At 49.0% G+C, this 21,491-nt stretch overlaps 1 protein-coding gene across 1 annotated transcript; it reads right to left on the reverse strand.

Annotated features, from left to right (window-relative positions):
- Positions 1 to 6,242: 6,242 nt before the first annotated feature.
- LOC109732399 (uncharacterized) lies at positions 6,243 to 7,295 on the reverse strand. Its single transcript, XM_020291573.1, has one exon. It carries the CDS (start codon positions 7,293 to 7,295, stop codon positions 6,243 to 6,245), a length of 1,053 nt encoding a protein of 350 aa, XP_020147162.1.
- Between the last annotated feature and the right edge of the window lie 14,196 nt (positions 7,296 to 21,491).

The raw sequence follows: 21,491 nt of genomic DNA on the forward strand, positions 1-21,491 counted from the left end.
CCTGTCTTTCTTCGGCTTCCCCCTTTTATATTTAAATTCAACACATGTCTACATTTTTACATATACATTAGAAATGTAAGCATGTGTAATATTTTCCATATAGATGGTTAACTGTTTTATATAATATATGTTTTGATGTTTCCTTTTTTCATACATGTTGTAAATTTTGTGTATACACTGAAAACATTTTTTATAAATTTTCCACATTTTGCAAATACGTTTTTACGAAAACATGTTTTGAACATGTTTTCTAATACATGTTAAACGTTTTTCAATACACGCTGGAACACTTTTTTAATGAGAAAACATTTTTTTCCTGAACTATGCAAACTTTGTTTTGACATTGCACAAACATTTTTCTGAAAAAAATTCAAGAACACATTTGAAACTTGTCAACATTTTTAAAATGTAACGTCTATATTTTGGTGTATGGATTATTTTTTTAATTACATGAACATACTTTTTACAGGGTTTAAACATTTTTCATACACATGATTAAAAAAATTCACGCGCATGATTAAAATTGTCTATTCTTTTGGATTCAGATTTGTACATTTTTCATATACATCAATAACATTTTTCTATACACGTTTAGTAAATTTCAAATGGAAAATTGTAATTAACAATTAAAAAATTACATAAAATTTTTGTTGTAATATATATAGGATATTTTCAAATATAAAATATAAAATAAAATAAGAAAACAAAATTGTGAATAAAAGCCAGAAGAAAAAACAAAACAAAACAAAAAGAAGTAACATGACGTCAGCATACGAGCCCTGGGTACTAGGCCAGTCCAAAACCTTCCCGCGGACAGTATGTGCCGCCCGTCAAATAGGAGCTCCCGATCTAAAAAAGAAGTCAAATAGGAGGCCCCAGAGAATTAGCCTCCGGGGCACGGTAGGCCGCGCGGCTAAAATTGACCGTAAGAATGCCCACGCCTGCCTTCCAGGACCAACTAGTTGACAAGCGGTCCTTCAGAAGTCTCGCAACGATCACTTCCGGTGGGCTGAGAGCGTGCCACTTGACGCGTTCTCAGTCGTCGTCATGTGTCCCGTCCTATGCGCTCCCTCTGGATTTTATTTTTTTATTTTTCCGCATGCGTTTTTGACTTTTTATATGTTTTTTAACTTTTCGGTTTTCCATCGGTCTTCCTTAGTTTTTTGACAAAAAATAAAAAAAATGCATGAAAAAACGTGTTTTTTTCTTGCTTAAGAGGCACGGTTTTGCTTCCACGTGAGGCGTGATTTTGAAATGGAAAAAAATATGTTTTATTTTTTTTCTTTCGTGAGAGGCATGGTTTTACTTCCGCGAGAGCCACGGCCGTGCCTCTCGGAAATAGAAAAAAAATGTTTTCTGTTTTTTCTTTCATGAGAGGCATGTTTTTTATTCCGCGAGAGACACGATTTTGCTTCCATGAGAGGTACGGATGTGCCTCTCGAAAATGAAAAAAGAACGTGTTTTCTCTCTCTTTTTCCTTTCGTGCGAGGCACATTTTTGCTTCCGCGAGAGACACGGTCGTGTCTCTTGAAAACGAAAAAAAAAATGATTTCCCTTTTTTTCTTCCGTGAGAGGCACGGATTTGCTTCGGCGAGAGGAACGGCCGTGCCAGTTAGAAACGGCTTCCGGAAAGGGAAAAAAGTGTTTCAATTCTGTTTTTTCGTGAAAAATGTCCGTCAAAACCTATCAATATGGGATCTAATTTTAAAGATCTCAACGCGAGAAATTCAACGGTGAAAACAATTTGAAATGGACGCACAGATAAACGAACATGCGAACAAAGAAAAAACTCTTAGGTTGCGACCAGTGGCGCTTAAACAACACGCCACTTGTCACACCCTAGAGAAGATAAAAGTGATCTTTGAAAAAAGTACTCCTCCTTCTTGTTTGTCTGACAGGGCACCGGGTTGCCACGCATATATGCGGACAAAACGCCATGCCTAGCCTTTTCAGATCGCATGCATACTTTGACAAGGATTTCGTGGAGTGCGTTTGTGCTACTGCTCGATCATGGGCCGGCAGCAACTGCAACAGCAGCTCTTTTATTCATGGAGGAATGTTGGGTCTCGATCAGTGCCAAAATGAACGTACTACTACTACCACTAGTATTGAATTACTTGTTTGAGATCGAAAGTAAAATCTCTGACTTGATTGATGGTTACAGGCGCTACTTATACCATCTGGAGAGACGCGATCGAAGGGAGGCGTCGGTTCCAGGGGGCAGGAGCGAGAAGCCGTCTGTGCGGGACACACCGCACGACGGTTTGGGCAAGGGGAGATTTTCCCCTTATTACAAATTGTAATTAATTCTAACACTCCCCCTAATCTACACTTGACCATGTAGAACCATCTTCACAATTATCCGGGAAGCTCTATCATCTCAAAAGATTCTCCTTCAAAAGTTCTTCATAAAATCTTTGATGAGATCCTGAAACATATACTCACAAAGAAAGATAGCATAATGTGATGTCATTAAAATGAGGATATCTCAAGAAGAGACTCCCCCTGACACCTGCAAGTCCCTAAGTCTTTGCATACCAATTCCATGAACACATTTCTGGAATGTAGAATTTGGTAGAGACTTGGTAAATAAATCAGCAAGGTTGTCGCATGATTTGACTTGCAGAATGCTTATTTCCCCGCTTTTCTGAAGATTATGGGGGGAAAACCATTTAGGAGAAATATGCTTGGTGATATTACTCTTGATGTATCATGTTTGCATCTGCGCAACACAGGCCGCATTATCTTCATAGATAATGGTAGGTGATTTTATCGAACCCATTCCACATGACTGTTGTATGTGGTTTATCATTCTGCGAAGCCATACACATTCGCATGTTGCTTCAAATAATGAAATTATTTCAGAATGATCGGTAGATGTTGCCACCAGAGTCTGTTTCGAAGACTTCCATGATATAGCAGTGCCACCATGTAGGAACACGAAGCCGGTCTGAGATCTGGCATTATGGGGATCAGACAAATAACCGGCATCTGCATATCCAATCATATCAGAGTCCTGATTTTTCTGGAACTGGAAAAATAGGCCAAGATCCTTTGTGCCTTGGAGATATCGAAAGATATTCTTCACTCTAGACCAATGACGTTTGGTGGGAGCTGCGCTATGTCTAGCAAGTAGATTCACTGCAAATGCAATATCAGGTCTTGTGCAATTTGCAAGATACATAAGCGCTCCAACAGCACTAAGGTATGGAACTTCAGGTCCCAACACCTCTTCTCCATCATCCCTTGGTCTGAACGGATCTTTCTCTATGTCTAGAGATCGAACCACCATGGGAGTTTTAGATGGATAGGATTTGTCCATATTGAATTTCTTCAATATTTTCTGGATATAGGCAGAAATGTGTACCGTGATTCCTGAGGGAAGATGCTCAAGTTGAATACCTAAGCAAAATTTGGTTTTACCCAAATCCTTCATCTCAAATTCCATCTTTAGGTGATTGCGTGCTTCATCAATGTCTGGTGTGCTGCCGATGATGTTGAGATCGTCAACATACACAGAAATGATGCAAAATCCTGTAGAGGACTTCTTGATGAAAACACATGGGCAATCAGCACTATTGGAGTAACCTTTCTGAAGAAGGAACTCACTGAGTCGGTTGTACCACATCCATCCCGACTGCCTTAAGCCATATAATGACTTATTCAGCTTTACACAGTACATGTTGCGTTTTGCATTTTTATTCGGGACAGAGATTCCATCAGGAACCTTCATATATATGTCCGAATCTAGTGACCCGTAAAGGTATGCGGTCACGACATCCATCAACTGCATAGATAGACGATTTTGCACTGCCAAGGATATAAGATATCGGAAAGTGGTTGCACTCATTACTGGAGAATATGTTTCAGTGAAATCAATGCTGGGTTTTTGCGTGAAACCTTGTGCTACGAGCCTTGCTTTATATCTCACCACCTCATTGTTCTCATTCCGTTTCCGGAGAAAAACCCATTTGAATCCCACAGGGAAAACACTGGGAGGTGTAGGTATTGCTTCAGTGAATACCTTTCTTTTGTTAAGCGAGGCAATTTCTGCTTGGATTGCATCCTTCCATTTAGGCCAGTCGGAGCGCTTTTGGCACTCAACGATAGACCTTGGATCATGATTAGTGAGAAGGGTATCTGCAATCTTTTCAGCAAAATATATGTCGACAGTCGTAGTCTTACGGTCAAATGATTCTCCAGAATCAACATAGTTGATGGAAATTTCCTGCACCCCTAGTGACTCTTCGTGATTTCCCAATACGATCGAGTCTGGGTTTTCCGATGTCCCAGTTAGTTTGTGCATACTGGAACTGGGTTGTGGAGGTTGCCCTTCCACTGGGTGTATACTACCCATCAGGTGTTTGTCAACGTTGAGTTGACCCGCATTTACTGACTCCGAGGTTTTTTTCCTCGATTTCCTTTGCTGCTTGCTAGAAGCATGCTCCGGGTCAGAGGCCGTACTACTCCCCCTCTTTTTAGGAATAGGGAGTTGAGTGGTTTTTATTGGTACCTCCACTCTTTCTGGCGCGTTTCTGGCCGGGTTTAAGGATTTTGTAACACCTTTCAAATCAGTAAATGAATCTGGCAGATTATTTGCAAGATGTTGCAAATTAATGATCTTCTGAACTTGAAGTTCGGTCTCTTGGGTACGTGGATCAGAGGATGAAATGGCATGAGCATTCCAATCAATTTCCGGGCATTCTTTCTCGTACTTGAAATCTCCCCCTAATGCCGGAAAATGTTCCTCATTAAATATGCAATCAGCGTGACGGGCTGTGAACAGATCCCCAGTCAGGGGTTCCAGGTACTTGATAATCGACGGCGATTTGTACCCCACATAGATCCCCAACTTCGTGTGTGGGCCCATAGATGTCCGCTGTGGTGGTGAGATCGGGATGTATGCAGCACATCCGAACTTACGCAGATGGGAAATGCTTGGAGGATTTCCACGCACCAATTCCAGAGGGGAAGAACTGTGATATGCAGTTGGCCTCAATTGTATCAAGTCAGTAGCGTGTAAAACAGCGTGACCCCAACAAGAGGTTGGCAAGTTGCAATTTGTCAACAAAGGTCTTGCAATGAGTTTGATCCTCTTAATCAACGCTTCATCCAAACCATTTTGTGTATGGACATATGGAACAGAGTGCTGAACTTCAATCCCCAAAGCCATGCAATAATCATTGATAGCACGTGAGGAGAATTCTGCAGCATTGTCCATTCGAATTGATTTAATTCGACTTTCAGGATAATGGGCTTGCAACTTAATGACTTGCCTCATTATCTTGGCAAATGCATGGTTTCGTGTGGATAGAAGACACACATGTGACCATCGTGTAGATGCGTCAATCAGAACCATGAAATACCGGAAAGGTCCAGATAATGGCTGAATGGGACCACAATGTCTCCTTGAATACGTTCAAGGAACTGAAGTGGTTCAGCTTGTATTTTGAGGTGTGAGGGCCTCAAAATTAGCTTTCCCGTGGCACAAGATGTGCACACAAAATCAGAAGATTGAGGAAATTTTGACTCAAGCAAATTATGACCAATGGAATTGCTAGTAATTTTTCTCATCATCCCTATTCCAGGATGGCCTAGGCGATCATGCCAGGTTTGGAATGCGTTAACATTCTGAAAAATTACTTTGTATGCAACATGTTCCACGGGTTTGATGTACGTATAGTACAAACCAGACGATAGAGAAGGAATTTTCTCATGTACCTTTTTGCCATATCCGTCATCTTTAGTAAAGAGTAGATACTCCTCTTTGTTGTCTTCATGGGTTTCAATATGAAAACCATTTTTACGGATATCTCGATAACTGATCAGGGTACATGCAGAATCGGGATACAGTAAAGCATCCTCAATGGTCACATATGTACCACTTGGGAGGGTGAATAGGGCACGTCCAGTACCAACAATCACAGTATCGCGTCCAGCGATAGTTAGAATATCTCCATTCGTCTTTTTCAGAGTTTGGAAATATTTCATCTCCCTCAGTATGGAGTTTGTGGCACCACTGTCCACAAGGCATAATTCCTCTTCCATCGGATTGTCCTCGTAGAAAACTATATAAAACAAAGAATTTTCAATAAGAAAACCTCATAGTAATATATAGAATACAATCTTTATTATATCAAATGTGCTGATACAATACAATATAAAGACAACAACAAACTTATGTTCTTATTACAATCATCACAAATGGACATAATTAAGTAGATCACTAGGAGATTGAGGGACTAGTCGAAGTCGCCAAACATGTTGTTTGCGGTGTACTCAATCAACGTGTTCTCCATTTCAGCATTAGCCTCAGGCAGATAAGGAACCATGGCGTTGCTCGGTCCAGGAGGAACATCGTGCGAACCACCAGCTCCTTTTGCGCTATCCGGATGAAGGTTGAAGTTGGCTTCAAACCTTTTCCCTTGAGGTGCTTTGCGTCCCTGAGATTGCTGGTACAGCATAACCAGATGCTTGGGCATTGTGCACTTTTCAGTAGAATGCGTGGAGCATCCACACTTGTTGCAAAGCTTAGATTTATCAAGCCTGGGCTTTGAAGTGCCTTTTCCCTTGCCTGGGTATCTAGATCTCCTGTTCCCATTGCGCTTTCGCTTATGCTCGAAATTGGATTGTTTACCCCGAGGGGTACCATTAAACTTTTGTCTATTTGCAACATTCAGATGGACTTCAGGTAAAGGTTGTGCCCCAACTGGGCGCTGAGAGCCATTCTTAGCAAGTAGCTCATCATGCTTTTCAGCCTGAAGTAACATGTGAATAAGCTCGGAATAGACAGTGTAGTTACGAGCACGGTATTGTTGTTGGAGGATCCTATCTGAAGGGAGCATAGTAGACAAAGTTTTCTCTATCTTCTCCCCCTCAGTAGGTTCCTTCTCACAAAAGCGCGGTTTGGAACATATCTTATGAACAGCATGATTGTACTCACCGATGGACTTGAAATCCTGAAGACGGAGATGAGTCCAATCATGTAGTGCTTCAGGCAGGACTACTGCCTTCTGTTGTTCATACCTCGTTTTGAGGGCCAGAAACAGAGTACTAGGAGATTCCTCCTGTAAATACTCAGACTTGAGATCTGGATGAATATGATGCCTTATGATGAATAAGGCAGCATAGTTCTGCTGTTCTGTCAGCGGCGTGGCCCCAGCCGGGAGAGGAGTCTTCGGGGGTTGTATTGCACGCGCTATCCCACGGGACGCAAGACTGATCTTGATGTCCATAGCCCATGTAGGGTAATTGTGGCCATTGAGGGCAAGCTCCTCAAACTCTTTGGCAGTCATCTTTGCCTACATGGGAAACCAGAGATAATTAATTTACGGGTGGTAAATTAAAAACCATCATGGTTGTGTAATAAGAATGCAAAAAATTGATACTCAAGTGTAAACTTAAAAAATTCTCAACCTCAATTGTGTGAACATAACACTTTGAAGATCACTTAGATCTCACAGTAATAGGCTACATCGCCATTACCTTGTGTATGCTACAATTCAGATATAAGGAATACACGTTAGAGGTAATCGTTTGTCGAGAATGACAAAGCGTAGACCTCACAGTAAGAGAGGATAGTCTGCAAATGAGCAGTAGATCACAACTCATTACCTTGTGATTCCAAATAAGATGAGGGAGAAACATTAAAAAATTTGCAAGTTTGATATGCGAGAGAAGATCTCAATCGCAAAGACATGTTCAATAAAAATGTGATGTGGTAAACACATGGAACATGTCATTCTTCCCAGATGAAATCCGGTACTTTATTTATATTATCAATCCATTACATAATATAAACACACTAACAATTACACAAGTCCTAGTCAGATTTAATCTAGAACTGGACTAGTATGTAAGTAGCAGTCAAACTAGGTACTAAACAGGGTCTAAAACGGCACCATATACAATAATTAGTACTAGACTAATAAAAACAGAGATTAAAAAAACTTGAAGGGAGCAGGTCGATCGCCTGGGCCTGCCACCGCCGACCGAGGCCAGCCCGCAGCCACACACACCGCATAAGAGGAGGCGAGGGGTGGGGCGGTTACGGATAAGGACCCGTCCCGACCCGCACCACGCTCGATCCCCCACCACCACCAGCGCTCGCAAGGAGCAGGGAGCCCAGTCGCCGGCGATTGGGGCGAGTGCCGGCGCCTCCCCTCGCATCTCCAGTTGTCAGTGACGCGACACCGACGAGGCCTCTTCATCTGAAGAGGAGACGACGACGGTGGAGGCCTGGCGCAGTGGAGTAGCGGTGAAGCCGAGGTTCGCCGGAGCCCATGAGCCTGGGCGACGGCCGGGGCGGCGGTCGAGGGCTGCGACGGCACGCCCAAAGAGGCGGCCGAAACGCCGCTCCGCGCGGCTGCTCGAGCCCGCGGCTGTCTCCTGTTGAGGCGTGCCGGCGGCGGCGGCGGCGCCCTCCATGCCGACTCCAAGGCGGACGACACCAGAGGCGCCGGATGGAGCGGAGATGAAGGCGAGCGCTTCCTCTGCATTCACCGTCGAGCACATCGGCACCGGGGCGTAGCCAGGCGGGCGGAGGCTCGGGCCAGCGGCCACGGCATCAGGCGTCGGCGTTGACGGCGGGATCCATGCGGCCGGCGGAGGGGGTGGTGAAGGCGGAGACCCAGTGGGCAGGGCAGGCGCGGTAGCGGCCCCGTGCATCATGGGGGCGCTCGGGCCGGCCACTAGCCAAGGGTCGTACCCCATGGGCGCCTGGCCACGAGCGCGGGGAGCACCGCAGTGGGCGCGTCCAGGAGCACGGGAACCGTGTCCAGGGGCGTGGTGAGCACCGCGACGGGCGCATCCAGCGGCGCTGCGGCCGAACCGTCGGATGGCTTGCATCTGGCGACGGAAACGCCGGAGTCCACCCACTCCATGGTAGCGACGACGGTATCGACGACCATCCTCGCGGATCAGGCGGAGGAAGAAGGAAACGAGGTTAGGCATCTCACTGGCGGCGAGTGCTCCCTCTCTTCTCCTTTCTCTGATGTTTCTTTTGCTCTCGCTGGCTGTTCTACGTGCGTGATAACGTGTTTGAGATCGAAAGTAAAATCTCTGTCTTGATTGATGGTTACAGGCGCTACTTATACCATCTGGAGAGACGCGATCGAAGGGAGGCGTCGGTTCCAGGGGGCAGGAGCGAGAAGCCGTCTGTGCGGGACAAACCGCACGACGGTTTGGGCAAGGGGAGACTTTCCCCTAATTACAAATTGTAATTAATTCTAACATTACTGATAGCACCTACATTAAGCTACACCGCCCCCTCCCCCTCGTGTCGCCTCCCCCAGGCGGCGCCAGGGGCCCCGAAACCCTAGCGCCGCCAGCACCTTCTTGCCGCCCCTTCCTGCCGCCGCTGCCGCCGGCGTGGGCCGCGGTGGCGGCGGGCCCGGTGCCGAAGGTTTCTGGGCGGGTGGATGCGGCGGATCCCATCTGAGGCGGCAGGGGCGGCTCCTCTCGTGCGATCCAACGGCGGCGGCTGACGGCGAATCCGGGCTGTGCGGCGGGGGTCGGAGCACCATCGCCAGCGGAGCAGCGGCCCTGCATGGACGGCGGCGGTGGCAGCGCCCCATCCGGCGGGGTGGGCTGTCCTGGTCGTGATGGTGATGGTGGTCACTGCGGATCCAACGCTCTGTTTGGATCCGTCGCGGGGAGGCCTTCCGCCGACCGGCGGCGCGTGGAGGGACTGGTGAGGAGATGCCGGATCTCCGCCGGAGTACCGACGGCGACATACGTCTTCGTGGCGAGGTTCCGCTTGGTTCCAGTCAGCCACGAGGTCGGGAAGACGTGGCTTCCGGTGAAAATCGCGCCTGACTGCGGTCTTGGCGGATGATGGCAGCGTCTCAGACGTCGTTCCCTTTTGGAGGCATCGTCGTTGCAGGTCACATCAACCTGATCGGGAAGTTCCGGGGGAAACCCTAGATCTGGGTATACCGGATCGGACGATGACGGTGCCTTCGGTATCGTTCTCCCTCATGAGGGCATCGTTTTGGAGCAAGTGCTGGTTGGAGGGGACAAGAGGCGGAGCGGTGTTTCCTCTGCTCCATTGATGACGGCGGATCTCGGCGGCGTGGCGTAGTGGGGACTCGGCGCCTGATGAGCGGAGAAGGACTCGCGCAGGAGGGTGACGCTGCCTGGCGTCGTGGTGGCGTCGGCGACAGTTAGACCGGGCAAGGTTGATGCAGCAGTACAGCTCTGAAGATGGATTGATGGCAGGTGGCTGCGGCGGCCTCATACCCGGCAGGCGTCCTGGTTGAGAAGCACGCCAGACTGATGGGTGCCCATACCCGACAGGCGTCCTGGTTGGGACCTCAAGTCTTAGATGTTAGGTTTGGCCGCGAGGTCTGTTTGGTATTAGGCCAAGACTTTCAGCGCCCCTACATCAACTGGATAGGGATAGCGACAGATGTTGCTTAGTTTGATGACTTTAGACTTATTGTTGTATGACTCTGTAAGGTCTTGTGTCAATAATTAATAAAATGGCCGTATGCATCGTCCAGATGCAGAGGCCGGGGGTCGTCCTCCTTTTCTAAAAAAAAAAAAAAACCTACATTAAGCAGCAGCAGAGTAAAATCTTGGACAACACATGACTCTATCCACTACTCGTAACTAAGAAGGAACTAATAATTTGAAGAAACCCGAACTGCAATACACAACAGGGAAACACCGTGTCTGAAATCTGTCAGCCATCATTGAGTCTGGACATGAATGAATGGAATAAAAAGCAGCTAGCAGGACGTCTAACACATAATTATGTTCCGTTTTGGAAACAAAAAACACATAATTATGTTCCATCATCTGGGCAAGGGCGCAGACAGCCGCACCTGTGCTGTGCATCAACGACCTGTGCCGCTGCACTGCACAGCACAGCACAGACACCCCTCCTCAAGAGTCAAGATCATCTCTAGACTGTACTACTACTCACTCTGTATATTCCTTCCCTGTTCTCAATCCTTGTTTGCGTAAGGACTTGTTTGCTTTTCCAAGTCATGTCTTGTCAGGTGGAAAAAGTAGGCAAAACATTTATTTATTTGTTTTTATAGCAAAGCATTCCTTGTTGTGCCGTCGGAGAAAAGCACCTCCGTCTCCGTGTGTGCCTCGTTGCTGCGCGTTTGACTCCCCTTCTCTCGGCTTTCTTTACCTGTGTCTGTCCAGTCAGTCTACCTTGGTTCAAAAACACCTGCGGCCGGTTCCTTTCTTCCGACGCTTCAATTCTTCAATTCAAACTGCTCGCGCGATCACTCTAGCAGTATCCGTTGCCGATGCGTGTTTCTTGTGCGGTGGTCGTGCCCTAATGATCTGTCCAATATTTGAGCAAGCCAGCAGCACGGTTCTAACATTCGACGATTGAATCTTGAATCATCACATGCTACGAAGTACGACGAACACGGAATTAAGTTCAAATCTTGCTGAAATATAGCTAGGACAAGAGCGTGGCCCGATTAGAGTAGAACAACGTTGCTTTCTCCACCGGTCACTCACTAAAAAAAAAGTAGAACAACGTTGCTTTCTCCCCCGCTCACTCAGTTGCAGGATGAGATTCCCCTCGGAGAGAGATGCTGCTGCCGCTAATGGAGCCCATTTACTTATAAACAATAAAAGAGTGGATTATGCCGTCTTGCAACGTCCAGCATCTCGTGCCTTTCGGTTGGTCGACCATCGAAATAGAGAGAGAGAGAGAGATGCGAGACGGAAAGCTCAACCCTAGCTACCCCTACCTCATATAATCTCCATTCTTATCCACAATAAATAAACTACCATGGACGAGTCTGACGTGTTCTGCTCATGTCGACTGTATCTTAAGCATTTGAGGCCTCCTGTGTCACGGGCAGTTGGGCTTCTCGGTGAGAATACACGTCGTTCTCATGCGTGTGCTTAGAAGAAAAGAAAAAATCTAGTTAAGGCATGGAGACCTGCTCGGACAAGTCAGTCAAAAGCATAATAAAAACACCAAGATAAGAAAAACATCGGGCTCAGCAGGAGAGGAGAACGACGTGTGGTCATGCTTTTAGGTTATCTTGCTGGTCACAACTCACCATCAACCATGCACTTGTAATAGCATCTTCTCTCCAGTTTCAGCTTTTGGACGGTCTAATGGCTTCATTATCGAGGGTAAAGGCAGGCGTAGCAGAGAAGAATCAGGAGCGGATTACAGTGCAACAGGCAGAGGTTTTTGTACAATACGTAGCATCTATCTTGGGTCTGGGAAAAAGAAAGCCGGGGGGCGAACAGGAATGATGCTTTACCTCCGTTCGTTCCTTCCTCCGTTCTGGCCCAGGGCGGGCTCCCCGTCCGTCTCAGGCCCACCACACCGTCAAAAAGTGGCCGTGTCTGTGTTGGGTCCTTCGATTTGTGCGTCGGTCCGTCCACCGCTATAGCCAGTCCAGAGCAGAAGGCAAGGAATATTTCTCATGGAGAGGGGCGCCGGCTTGGACTCGAGTGGACTTTTGATCCTGTGGCAGCTGGCCATGCCACAACAGTTTCGAGGTGACTTTGCTCGTGGAAGAACGGACGAGGGCAAAACAACAAAATCTGTCTCTCATGGATGGGATGGAGGGTGCTTTGATTGGGTTCGAACCGTGCTGATCTCCGCGATTAAGGGGCCCTAAACTCCTGCTGACAGAGTGATTAAGGGGCGAGAAAGAATGAGCAGGAGAGCACAAGGACTTTGACTCGGGCGATGGTTTACTATACTCTCGTCCGGACTGCAGAGTTTCGTCCGCACCTGGCAGGATCCAACGCCAGCGACAAGACAACGCCGTGTGGGACGCCTGGCCATGCGTCGCATCCCGCGCTGCGGGCGAACGATGCAGCGCTCTGCCGCTGCACCTTGCCACTTTGGACCGTGGACTCCACGGAGACCCGTCATGGGTAAACTTTACTCGTGGAAATGGTTTTCACCGGCGAAAGCGTGAGCAATTGCTTTCGTGGTACTCGTGGCGCAACCAATGCAATGCTGCTCCAGGTACGTGCAGTGTGGATGTGCGATCCTGCACTCAGTGCTACGGCCTAGCGAGAATCTGCGGAGATCACCGGATCACGGACTATTTCATTTTCATTCCATTTTTCGTCCTTTTTTGGACGCTGGAACGCGTCGATGTGCCAGCATTCACCTCCCTTCGTTCCACCAACCAACCGAACACGGCAAGGCACGACCTATGTCCATGCACATGACCACATCATAGTCCTATATAAATCCGTAATGTGGCCATACCCATGTAGTAATAACGCGCTGTACGCCTTGTACGGCTGCAATTACGACACAGATGTACGGGCCTTATTACACAGCTCGGCCGCACGTCCGGTTCAGAGCAGCGTAAATTGCTTCAGCATCAACTCCTCTAAAACACCAGCCCCTCATTTTCCTGGATTCCTTGTGGTGAAAGTGGAACCATCCTACCATGTTTCAAGTTCTAGATTTGGCGCTGGTGCCTGTATTTTTTTGGATTTATTTTTGACTTTTTGGGTGATATTCGTTTAGCGAGGGAAGATATTTCCGTCGACTATGAGGCACTGTTAGCTGTATTACGTTAGTGCTCTGGCATTATGGCTTAGTGCTAGAATATAGAAGGTTTACAGACCTCACTCTTAATTATCCACCATCTCTTGATGTATATAAACAGCTCAATACTATTGAGAAGAATCACGGCAAACAACATCACGTCGGGTGCCTACTGATGGCACAGTTCTCTATGACCGCGTCGTCGGGCGTTCCTTGCGGCGCCCACGTCCTACCGCTCCGCAATGACAGATTCATCCTGGCGTCAAGCCATGGTGCTTGAGTTCGCCGCTCTGCAGGAGAACCGCACCTGGACGCTCGTCCCTCGACCGCCGGGACAGAATGTCATTGGGTGCAAGTGGATTTTCAAGGTCAAAGAACACGCCGACGGTAGCATAGACAAGTACAAGGCTCGTCTCGTGGCTAAGGGCTTCACTCAACGCTCTGGCGTTGACTACCTCGACACCTTCAGTCCGGTTGTTAAGCCGGCAACCGTCTGACTCGTCCTCACTCTAGTGGTTTCGCGCGGTTGGAGCCTCCGCCAACTTGATGTCAGCAATGCTTTCCTTCATGGCGAACTCTCCGAGACTGCCTATATGCAACAACCATCTGGCTTTGAGGATCCTCGGTACCCAAGTTATGTCTGCAAACTTCAGCGCGCTCTGTATGGCCTCAAACAGTCGCCACGCGCATGGTACTCCCGGCTCAGTGATCATCTCCAGCAAGTTGGTTTTGCTCCCTCTATAGCAGATACGTTCCTCTTCATCTTTGCTCATGCCAGCATCACCATGTATATGCTCGTCTACGTCGATGACATCATCATCGCTAGTTCATGCCCGACTACTGTTCGGCGTCTATTGGATTAGCTAGCCCAGTCCTTCCCGGTGAAGGACCTTGGGCCATTGCGGTATTTCTTGGGCATTGAAGTGGCTTCCAATTCTGGGGGGCTCAGTCTTACTCAGAAGAAATATGCTACCGACCTTCTTTTTTGTACACACATGGAAAATTGCAAGACAGTGTCAACCCCCATGAATGTGCAAGAAAAGTTATCACGCGACGTTGGCCAAGCACTCAATGATGAGGATGCCTTTGTCTACCGCAGTATTGTTGGCGGTCTGCAATACTTGACACTCACCAGACCCGACATTTCATTCGCTGTCAGCAAGGTTTGTCAGTTCTTGGCTCAACCAACCAAGGTCCATTGTGAGGCTGTAAAACGAATTCTCCGCTATGTCAAAGGGACAATATCCTCCGGACTCAATATGCGGAGATCACTGTCTACACTCTTGAGCGTTTTCACAGACGCGGATTGGGCTGGATGTGTTGATGATCGGCGCTCAACCGGTGGCTTTGCGTTCTTCTTTGGGCCAACCTTAATTTCTTGGAGCGCACGGAAACAGTCAACCGTGTTACGCTCATCTACAGAAGCAGAGTACAAGGCATTGGCAAATGGGACTGCCGAAGTTACTTGGGTACAATCATTACTCAAAGAATTGTGCATCTCGCAAACGCGCCCTCCAGTTCTATGGTGTGACAACCTCGGAGCTACCTATCTTACAGTGAACTCTGTGTTTCATGCAAGGACAAAACACATCAAGGTCGACTTTCACTTTGTCCGAGAGAAGGTGGCACTAGGGGCTATAGAGGTCCGGTTCATAGCTTCAAAAGATCAGGTCGCGGATATCTTCACCAAACCATGCACGAAGCTTATGCTAGACCAGTGTCGTCACAATCTCAATCTTGTGTCCGACGGTTGAGATTGAGGGGCTGTGTTAGCTGTATTATGTTAGTGCTCTAGCATTATGGCTTAGTGCTAGAATATAGAAGGTCTACAGACCTCACTCTTAATTATCCACCATCTCTTGATGTGTAACTGAAGTTGTATGAGCTGTATATAAACAGCTCAATACTATTGAGAAGAATCAGGCAAACAACATCTTGTAACTGGCACATGTGATGACTTCGTCAATCTTAACATATTGTGCCAGATCAGTATCTCATAGGTGCTCATATAGGTTGTGCGTGCATGCATTCATATGGGTGAGTCTATGTGCGTGTATGTGACAATCTGCAATTGTACCGTGCTCAAAGAAACTCCTCTAGAATACCAAGGACATGTTTCGTCTCCTGCAGCACCCCAAACATGCCCACTAGATGCAAAAAAATACCTTATGGTTGCGTACACGACGTGCTGGTCCACACGCACATTAAACTTAAAGCAGTCCATAGATTGGCTCATCGGGAATGCTCGAATCGGTCTTTTCCAGTGAGCTAGGCTGAGGCGAGAGCAAATAGGAATGGCGTACGCGGCCGTGCATGCATGGAGGTGGCGGGAAACAAAATATGCTGACACGGGATGACGCGAAATCTAGTATCACCCCTCACTCGCTCATCTCTAATGGTATGACAACTCCAACATCAGTTCTAGGGACAACGGGCGGCAACGACCTTACCTTGATCTGTGGAACCGACAGCAGCTGTGGCGATTTAATTCTCCAGCACCAGGACCTACTCTCCCCCTCCATGAGTTGCTTGTCCACTTCTTCACTGTCTCCATCTCCGGCATGGGCAGTCGTCAGCTCCAATTGCGATAAGGAATATACAACCACCCTCCACTTTTAGGTCGTCATGTAAGGTGTATGGTCGATTTGGCCATTACTTACAAAACATCAATTTCATTAGGGCAAACGGATGAAGCTGGTAGTTTAAGCATCAACACTCAATAGTGTGATTGAGGGATGTCTCATATTGGTCCACAAGAGAGCGGTTGAAAGAGCATGGTGCCCCATGTGTAGTTTGGTAATTGATGACATTCTCTATGGACTAATGGTTGCTTTGAGTTATATTAGTAGTATTTGTCCATAGGCATTTCTTGAAGTCCATTCGTCGGTTTCAAGAAGAATATGTGTTGACCAAGGTGCTATTCAAGGATTTATCCAAAGATTAGTCAAGTGAGAGTTGAGCCTATTGCAAGCGGGTCTTGAAGAAGAAGAAGATTGTGCGAACATTCATATTTACCTTCAAGACATCATCTTAATAAAGAGAGTTGAAAAGATTCAAGGTTGATCAAGACACATCATCTTAATGAAGAGACTTGGAAAGATTCAAGGTTGTTAGACTATTACTTGGCTCTCAAGTTATCTAGTCCTAGTCGTATTGTAATCTAGTCCTAGTCGTATTGTAATATTCCTAGTTGGCTTGTAAACTCTTATATATACCGCTATATGCAGCCAACAAATCAATAACAATAGTTCTATTCAAACCTTACATGGTATCTTAGAGTTCCTGGTCCTAGGGTATGGCTCCGCCGCCCACCCCACCGCCGCTGCCGCCGCCCGGCTACTTCGAGCGCCGGGCCGCTACCCTCACCCGCGCCGCCGCCACGGCTTCCTCCTCCTCTACCCTAGCTCTACCACCACCCCCTATGCCCCCCGTGATCTCCTTCACCGATATAATCTCCGATATTAGTCCCTATATACCCATCACCCTCGATCTCAACTCCCACAACTACTACCATTGGCGCCACCTCTTTGAAGTTCACCTCGGGCGCTGCAATCTTCGCTCCCACATCGACGCCACCGCCATGCCGCAATCCCATGATCCCCAATGGGTCAAGGATGACCTCGCCATCATCCAATGGATCTACATGCGCGTCTCCACCGAGATCTTCAATCTCGTCTTCCGGGACGCCGCCACCGCCGCCGGTCTCTAGGCCGCTCTTCAACAGTTGTTCCAAGACAACGTCGATGCTCGCACCAATCTACTCCACACCGAGCTCGGGAGTATGGTGCAAGGCGACTCCTCTCCCAGTGTCTACTGCCAACGCCTCAGGTCCATCGCCGATGAACTCCGTGAACTTGGTGATCCCGTTGAAGACCGACAGCTCATCAACATCCTCCTCATTGGGCTCAACGAAAAGTTCGACAAGCAGGCCTCCTTCATCCCCATGATGCGGCCCCAACCAACTTTTGCCGAGGTGCGCTCCATCCTCCAGTGGGCCGATCGTGTTCAATCCAACAAGGACGCTCGCCCTCAGCTCTTCGCCGTCGTTCCGCGTGCTCCGGCACCCGCATCGCCACCTTCACCAGCGATCCCTCCCTCCCCGGCAGCGCCTGCTCCACCGCCGGGCTGGCATCCCAGCCCTAATTATCGCGGCAAGAACCCCATCTACAGGCCGCCTACGACGTGCTCGGCGTCTACTCCTCCACCTTCACCGGCTCCAAGTACGCCACCAGCATCTACACCTTGGCGGACTTCACATGATCCCTGGACGGGGCTCGTCCAAGCTTGGCCCATGCCATGGTCCGCTCCGGCACCCCTAGGCGCTCCACCGGCTTATACCGGTGCCTGGCAGCCCGGCGTGTGGCCCCACACTGGTGCCCCAGGATTACTCATGCCTCGTCCGCCGGCCCACGCCTATCATGCTGCTCCAACTTATGGCGCTCCCTACTACGTTGATGGAGGTCACTACTACACCCCACCGTCGGCCCTACTCCCACTACAAAAAAAAGACACATCCGTGACATTTTGGGCCGAACGAATTTTTTTTCTGTCATACTTATGACACTTCTATGACGATAATTGTGACAAAACCCGGTATCATCGTAGATGTGGTGGGCTCCTACTTCTATGACAAAAAATCATGACAGAAAATGGGCTTTTCATCCTGGGATGGCCGGAGACGCAGCTGCATGACATTTTCTGGGCCGTCCATGACGAAAAAACCGTGGTAGAAGCGAGGGCGAGGAAAATATTGGGGTGTTCCCGGTTACGGTGGGTGGTCGGGGCCGAGCGATGCGCGTTTCTCTCGTACACGCACACACGTGGGTGCGAGGCGTTGGGCTCTAACTGAACCCGAGCGATTGCACTGCAGGCTACGCGTTACTGAACCCGAGCGATCGATCGATGGCTGTTAACTGAACCCGATCGAGCGATTCCTTCGCTACTGCTGCTAACTGAAGCCGATCGATGCTGCCTCTGGATGAACAATGAGCGTTGCTGGGGGGGGGGGGTTTGGATGAACAGTTCCTGGTGGGGGTGGATGAACAGGACCCCGTGGTGTTGCCTCTGGATGAACAGGACCCCGATCGATCGAGCCGGTTGGGGCTGGATGAACAGGACCCCGTGGAGGGCTGGATGAACAGGACCACCCCGTGGAGGGCTGGATGAACAGTAGACGGTGGAGGGCTGGATGAACAGGAGCCCGTGGAGAGGGCTGGTTGAACAGTAGCCGGTGGAGTAGCGCGCTATGGAGGCTGGATGAACAGGAGCCTGTGGATGAACAGTCACAGGTGGAGGCTGGAGGAGGTCGACGGTGGATGAACAGTAGCCCGTGGAGGCTGGAGGGAGTCGACGGTGGAGATGAACAGTATCCCGTGGAGTCCCGTTTTGCGGTACGCCACACCCCTCCCGATGAACAGGACCCCTGTTTCGACCGTAGTGCTCCAACACAAGTCCGTTTCCTCCGTTTTGCGGTACGCCACACCCCTCCCGATCAACAGGACCCCCGTTTCGACCGTAGGAGGTCCGTTTCCTCCGTTTTGCGGTACGCCAGACCCCTCCCGATGAACAGGATCCTGTTTCGAACGTGGCCGATCGAACTCAAGGCCGTTTCCTCTGTTCTGCGGTACGCCAGGCCTCGTTTCCATCGGCTGTTCCGTCCAAGCCGGTTGTCTCCCACGCGTTCCGTTGCCTCCCGATGAATACGACGCATTCCGTTGCCTCCCGATGAACACGACGCATTCCGTTGCCTCCCCATGAACACGACGACGATGCTGTTGTTTTTTTTTGCGGGCGACGACGACACTGTTTCTCCGTTCCGACCCAGCCATGTACACGAGCCCTGGCCGTACGTATGCGCGAGTAGGCGTTCGAGACCCCGCCCGTATGTACATACGTGGCCGTATTTCTTTCTTGCACACTGGCCGCTGTACGTACGTGTACATGCTACGTGCGCGCCTCTACATCGACCAGTATGTACGTACACGTTCGCGACTAGAATGACAACGCTACGTACGCTTCGACCAGGTGGGTCCCGACTGTCAGGAACTTCCTTGCGTGCGAAGATGTAGCTGGTGGGTCCCAGCAGTCAGGGGGGCGAATCATTTTTTTTTGCCCGGACGCACTTCCTTGCGTGCGAAGATGTAGCTGGTAGGTCCCAGCAGTCAGGGAGGAAACGTTTTTTTCGCGAAATACGGTTGCCCGTCCGGTGGGTCCCCGCTGTCAGATGGAGGAATCATTATTTTCCGCGTAATAAGGAGGCACTTCCTTGCTGCGGCCATGGACCCAGCTATCAGCCTCTCCACGTACAGTCCATGTCCGATGGAAGCCGTTCCTTGACCATGTTGACCACGCCGCGCCGAGAGCACCAGGGCGGTGGACGACGGCGAGGCCTAGGAAGGGGATGACGCGGAGTCGGGGAAGACGCGGCAGTAGATGCCCACGCGTAGAGGAGTATGAGGGTTCACTGGTTCGCTGCGGTGTGAGGCTGCTGTCGCCGCAGAATATATGACACCCAAAATTTTTTTTGGCCTTGTTTTGTTTATTAAAATATTGCCAGGAAATAAAACTTTTCCCAACTGTCAAGTTTTGCCTTTTGTGATATTGGATTTTTGCCTCTAGTGGGAGAAACCCTCAAAGGTATTGTTGGACTTGATTTCTCTCTATAATAAAACAATTATTTATTCAGTGGATTCAAATGTTGCAAGATTTATTTATTCAAAAAGCTTTCTTTCTTTAAAATGATTCCTTTTGCATTTGGGGCCTATTTGCACTACAACCACTTGACAAATGCTTTTGAAAATTCCACCAAAATTTGGGGATGTCATGTGATGTTTCCACATCACTTTTATGCAAAGATACCTTCTGGCCATTGGAGATTTTGAGCTCTACACCAATTTTTCCAATCTGGTCCAGTAGGCACTTTTGCACTGCAACCCATTTAAATATTTCTTCAAAAATTCTTCCAAGTGTTTGGAGATGTCAGTGGATGCATACAATTCATCTTCAAGCAAAAACCCAATGATGTTCTTTGGAAAATTTGAGTGGATCAACCTCTTTTGCATTCTGGTCCAATTTGGTGATTTGTACTGCAACCTTAATTTTCTTTGCTCTAGTGACCCTGAGCTTTCTCCTACTTGTAGCCCTCCCTACCAAACTCTTAAGTCCAGGAGATTGGGCTCATTGGAGGTTTTGAAGTGCATGTTCTAAACCCCTTTTCTTTCTGCCCAAAACTGGAGTTTTGCAAAACTTGCACTATCAACTTTCTGTTTTTGCCAAACTAATCTCACCACCATCTCCTGTATCTAAGAGACACTGATCTGGAGACTTTGGCCACTCCAAGAATTGCCTATGTGCATCTGGCATTCTGTCGAACACCTGGGGTGCACAGTCAGTTTTGGCAAGCTCTCTGGTTTGCATTGTGGACTTGAACCCCTGGCCTATCCACCTTGTCCACTGAGCTCCTAGCCACCCCTACCCTCGATCTGTGCTTTGCCAGCTCCACCCTCGCGCTCTAGACCACGCTGGCATTCCGTCGAGCACCTGTCGTGCGTGCTCTGGGTGCGCCCAGAGCGCACGTTTTGCACGCGCGCGCACTACGCCGACACGCCGCACTGCCGCGCTCGACGTGACCCGACTCTGGCTCCTTCTGCATCGCTGAGCCACGCACTAGCCGCCCCCCTGCTCCACGATCCCTCTGGCGTCCTGCTGCACCGCTGGCCGCGCCCTTGGCGGCATGCCGGCGTCGGCAGCGGATTCCGCCGCGGACGGCGCCGCCCAAGCCACCAGCGCACGACAGCTGCCCCGGAGCCCAGGCCGTGCTTATCCTCCCGCTCGTCGGAACGCGTTCGTCGCCGCCACGATGCCCTGCAACTACAGGAAAGCGGTCGCCGGCGATCTTATCTGCTGCCACCGCGGAGCCAGCCTCGTCACGCTATATAAAGGGCCCCCGAGCCCCTCCGAGCACTCACGCGACTTCAGACTTCCCCCG

The sequence above is a fragment of the Aegilops tauschii genome, chromosome 3, assembly GCF_002575655.3.
Source record: "Aegilops tauschii subsp. strangulata cultivar AL8/78 chromosome 3, Aet v6.0, whole genome shotgun sequence".
Classification (NCBI taxonomy): domain Eukaryota; kingdom Viridiplantae; phylum Streptophyta; class Magnoliopsida; order Poales; family Poaceae; genus Aegilops; species Aegilops tauschii.

Bases quoted from the DNA above. Each gene is read 5' to 3' on its own strand.
- LOC109732399 (XM_020291573.1), bottom strand. From the start codon at position 7,295: ATGACTGCCAAAGAGTTTGAGGAGCTTGCCCTCAATGGCCACAATTAC.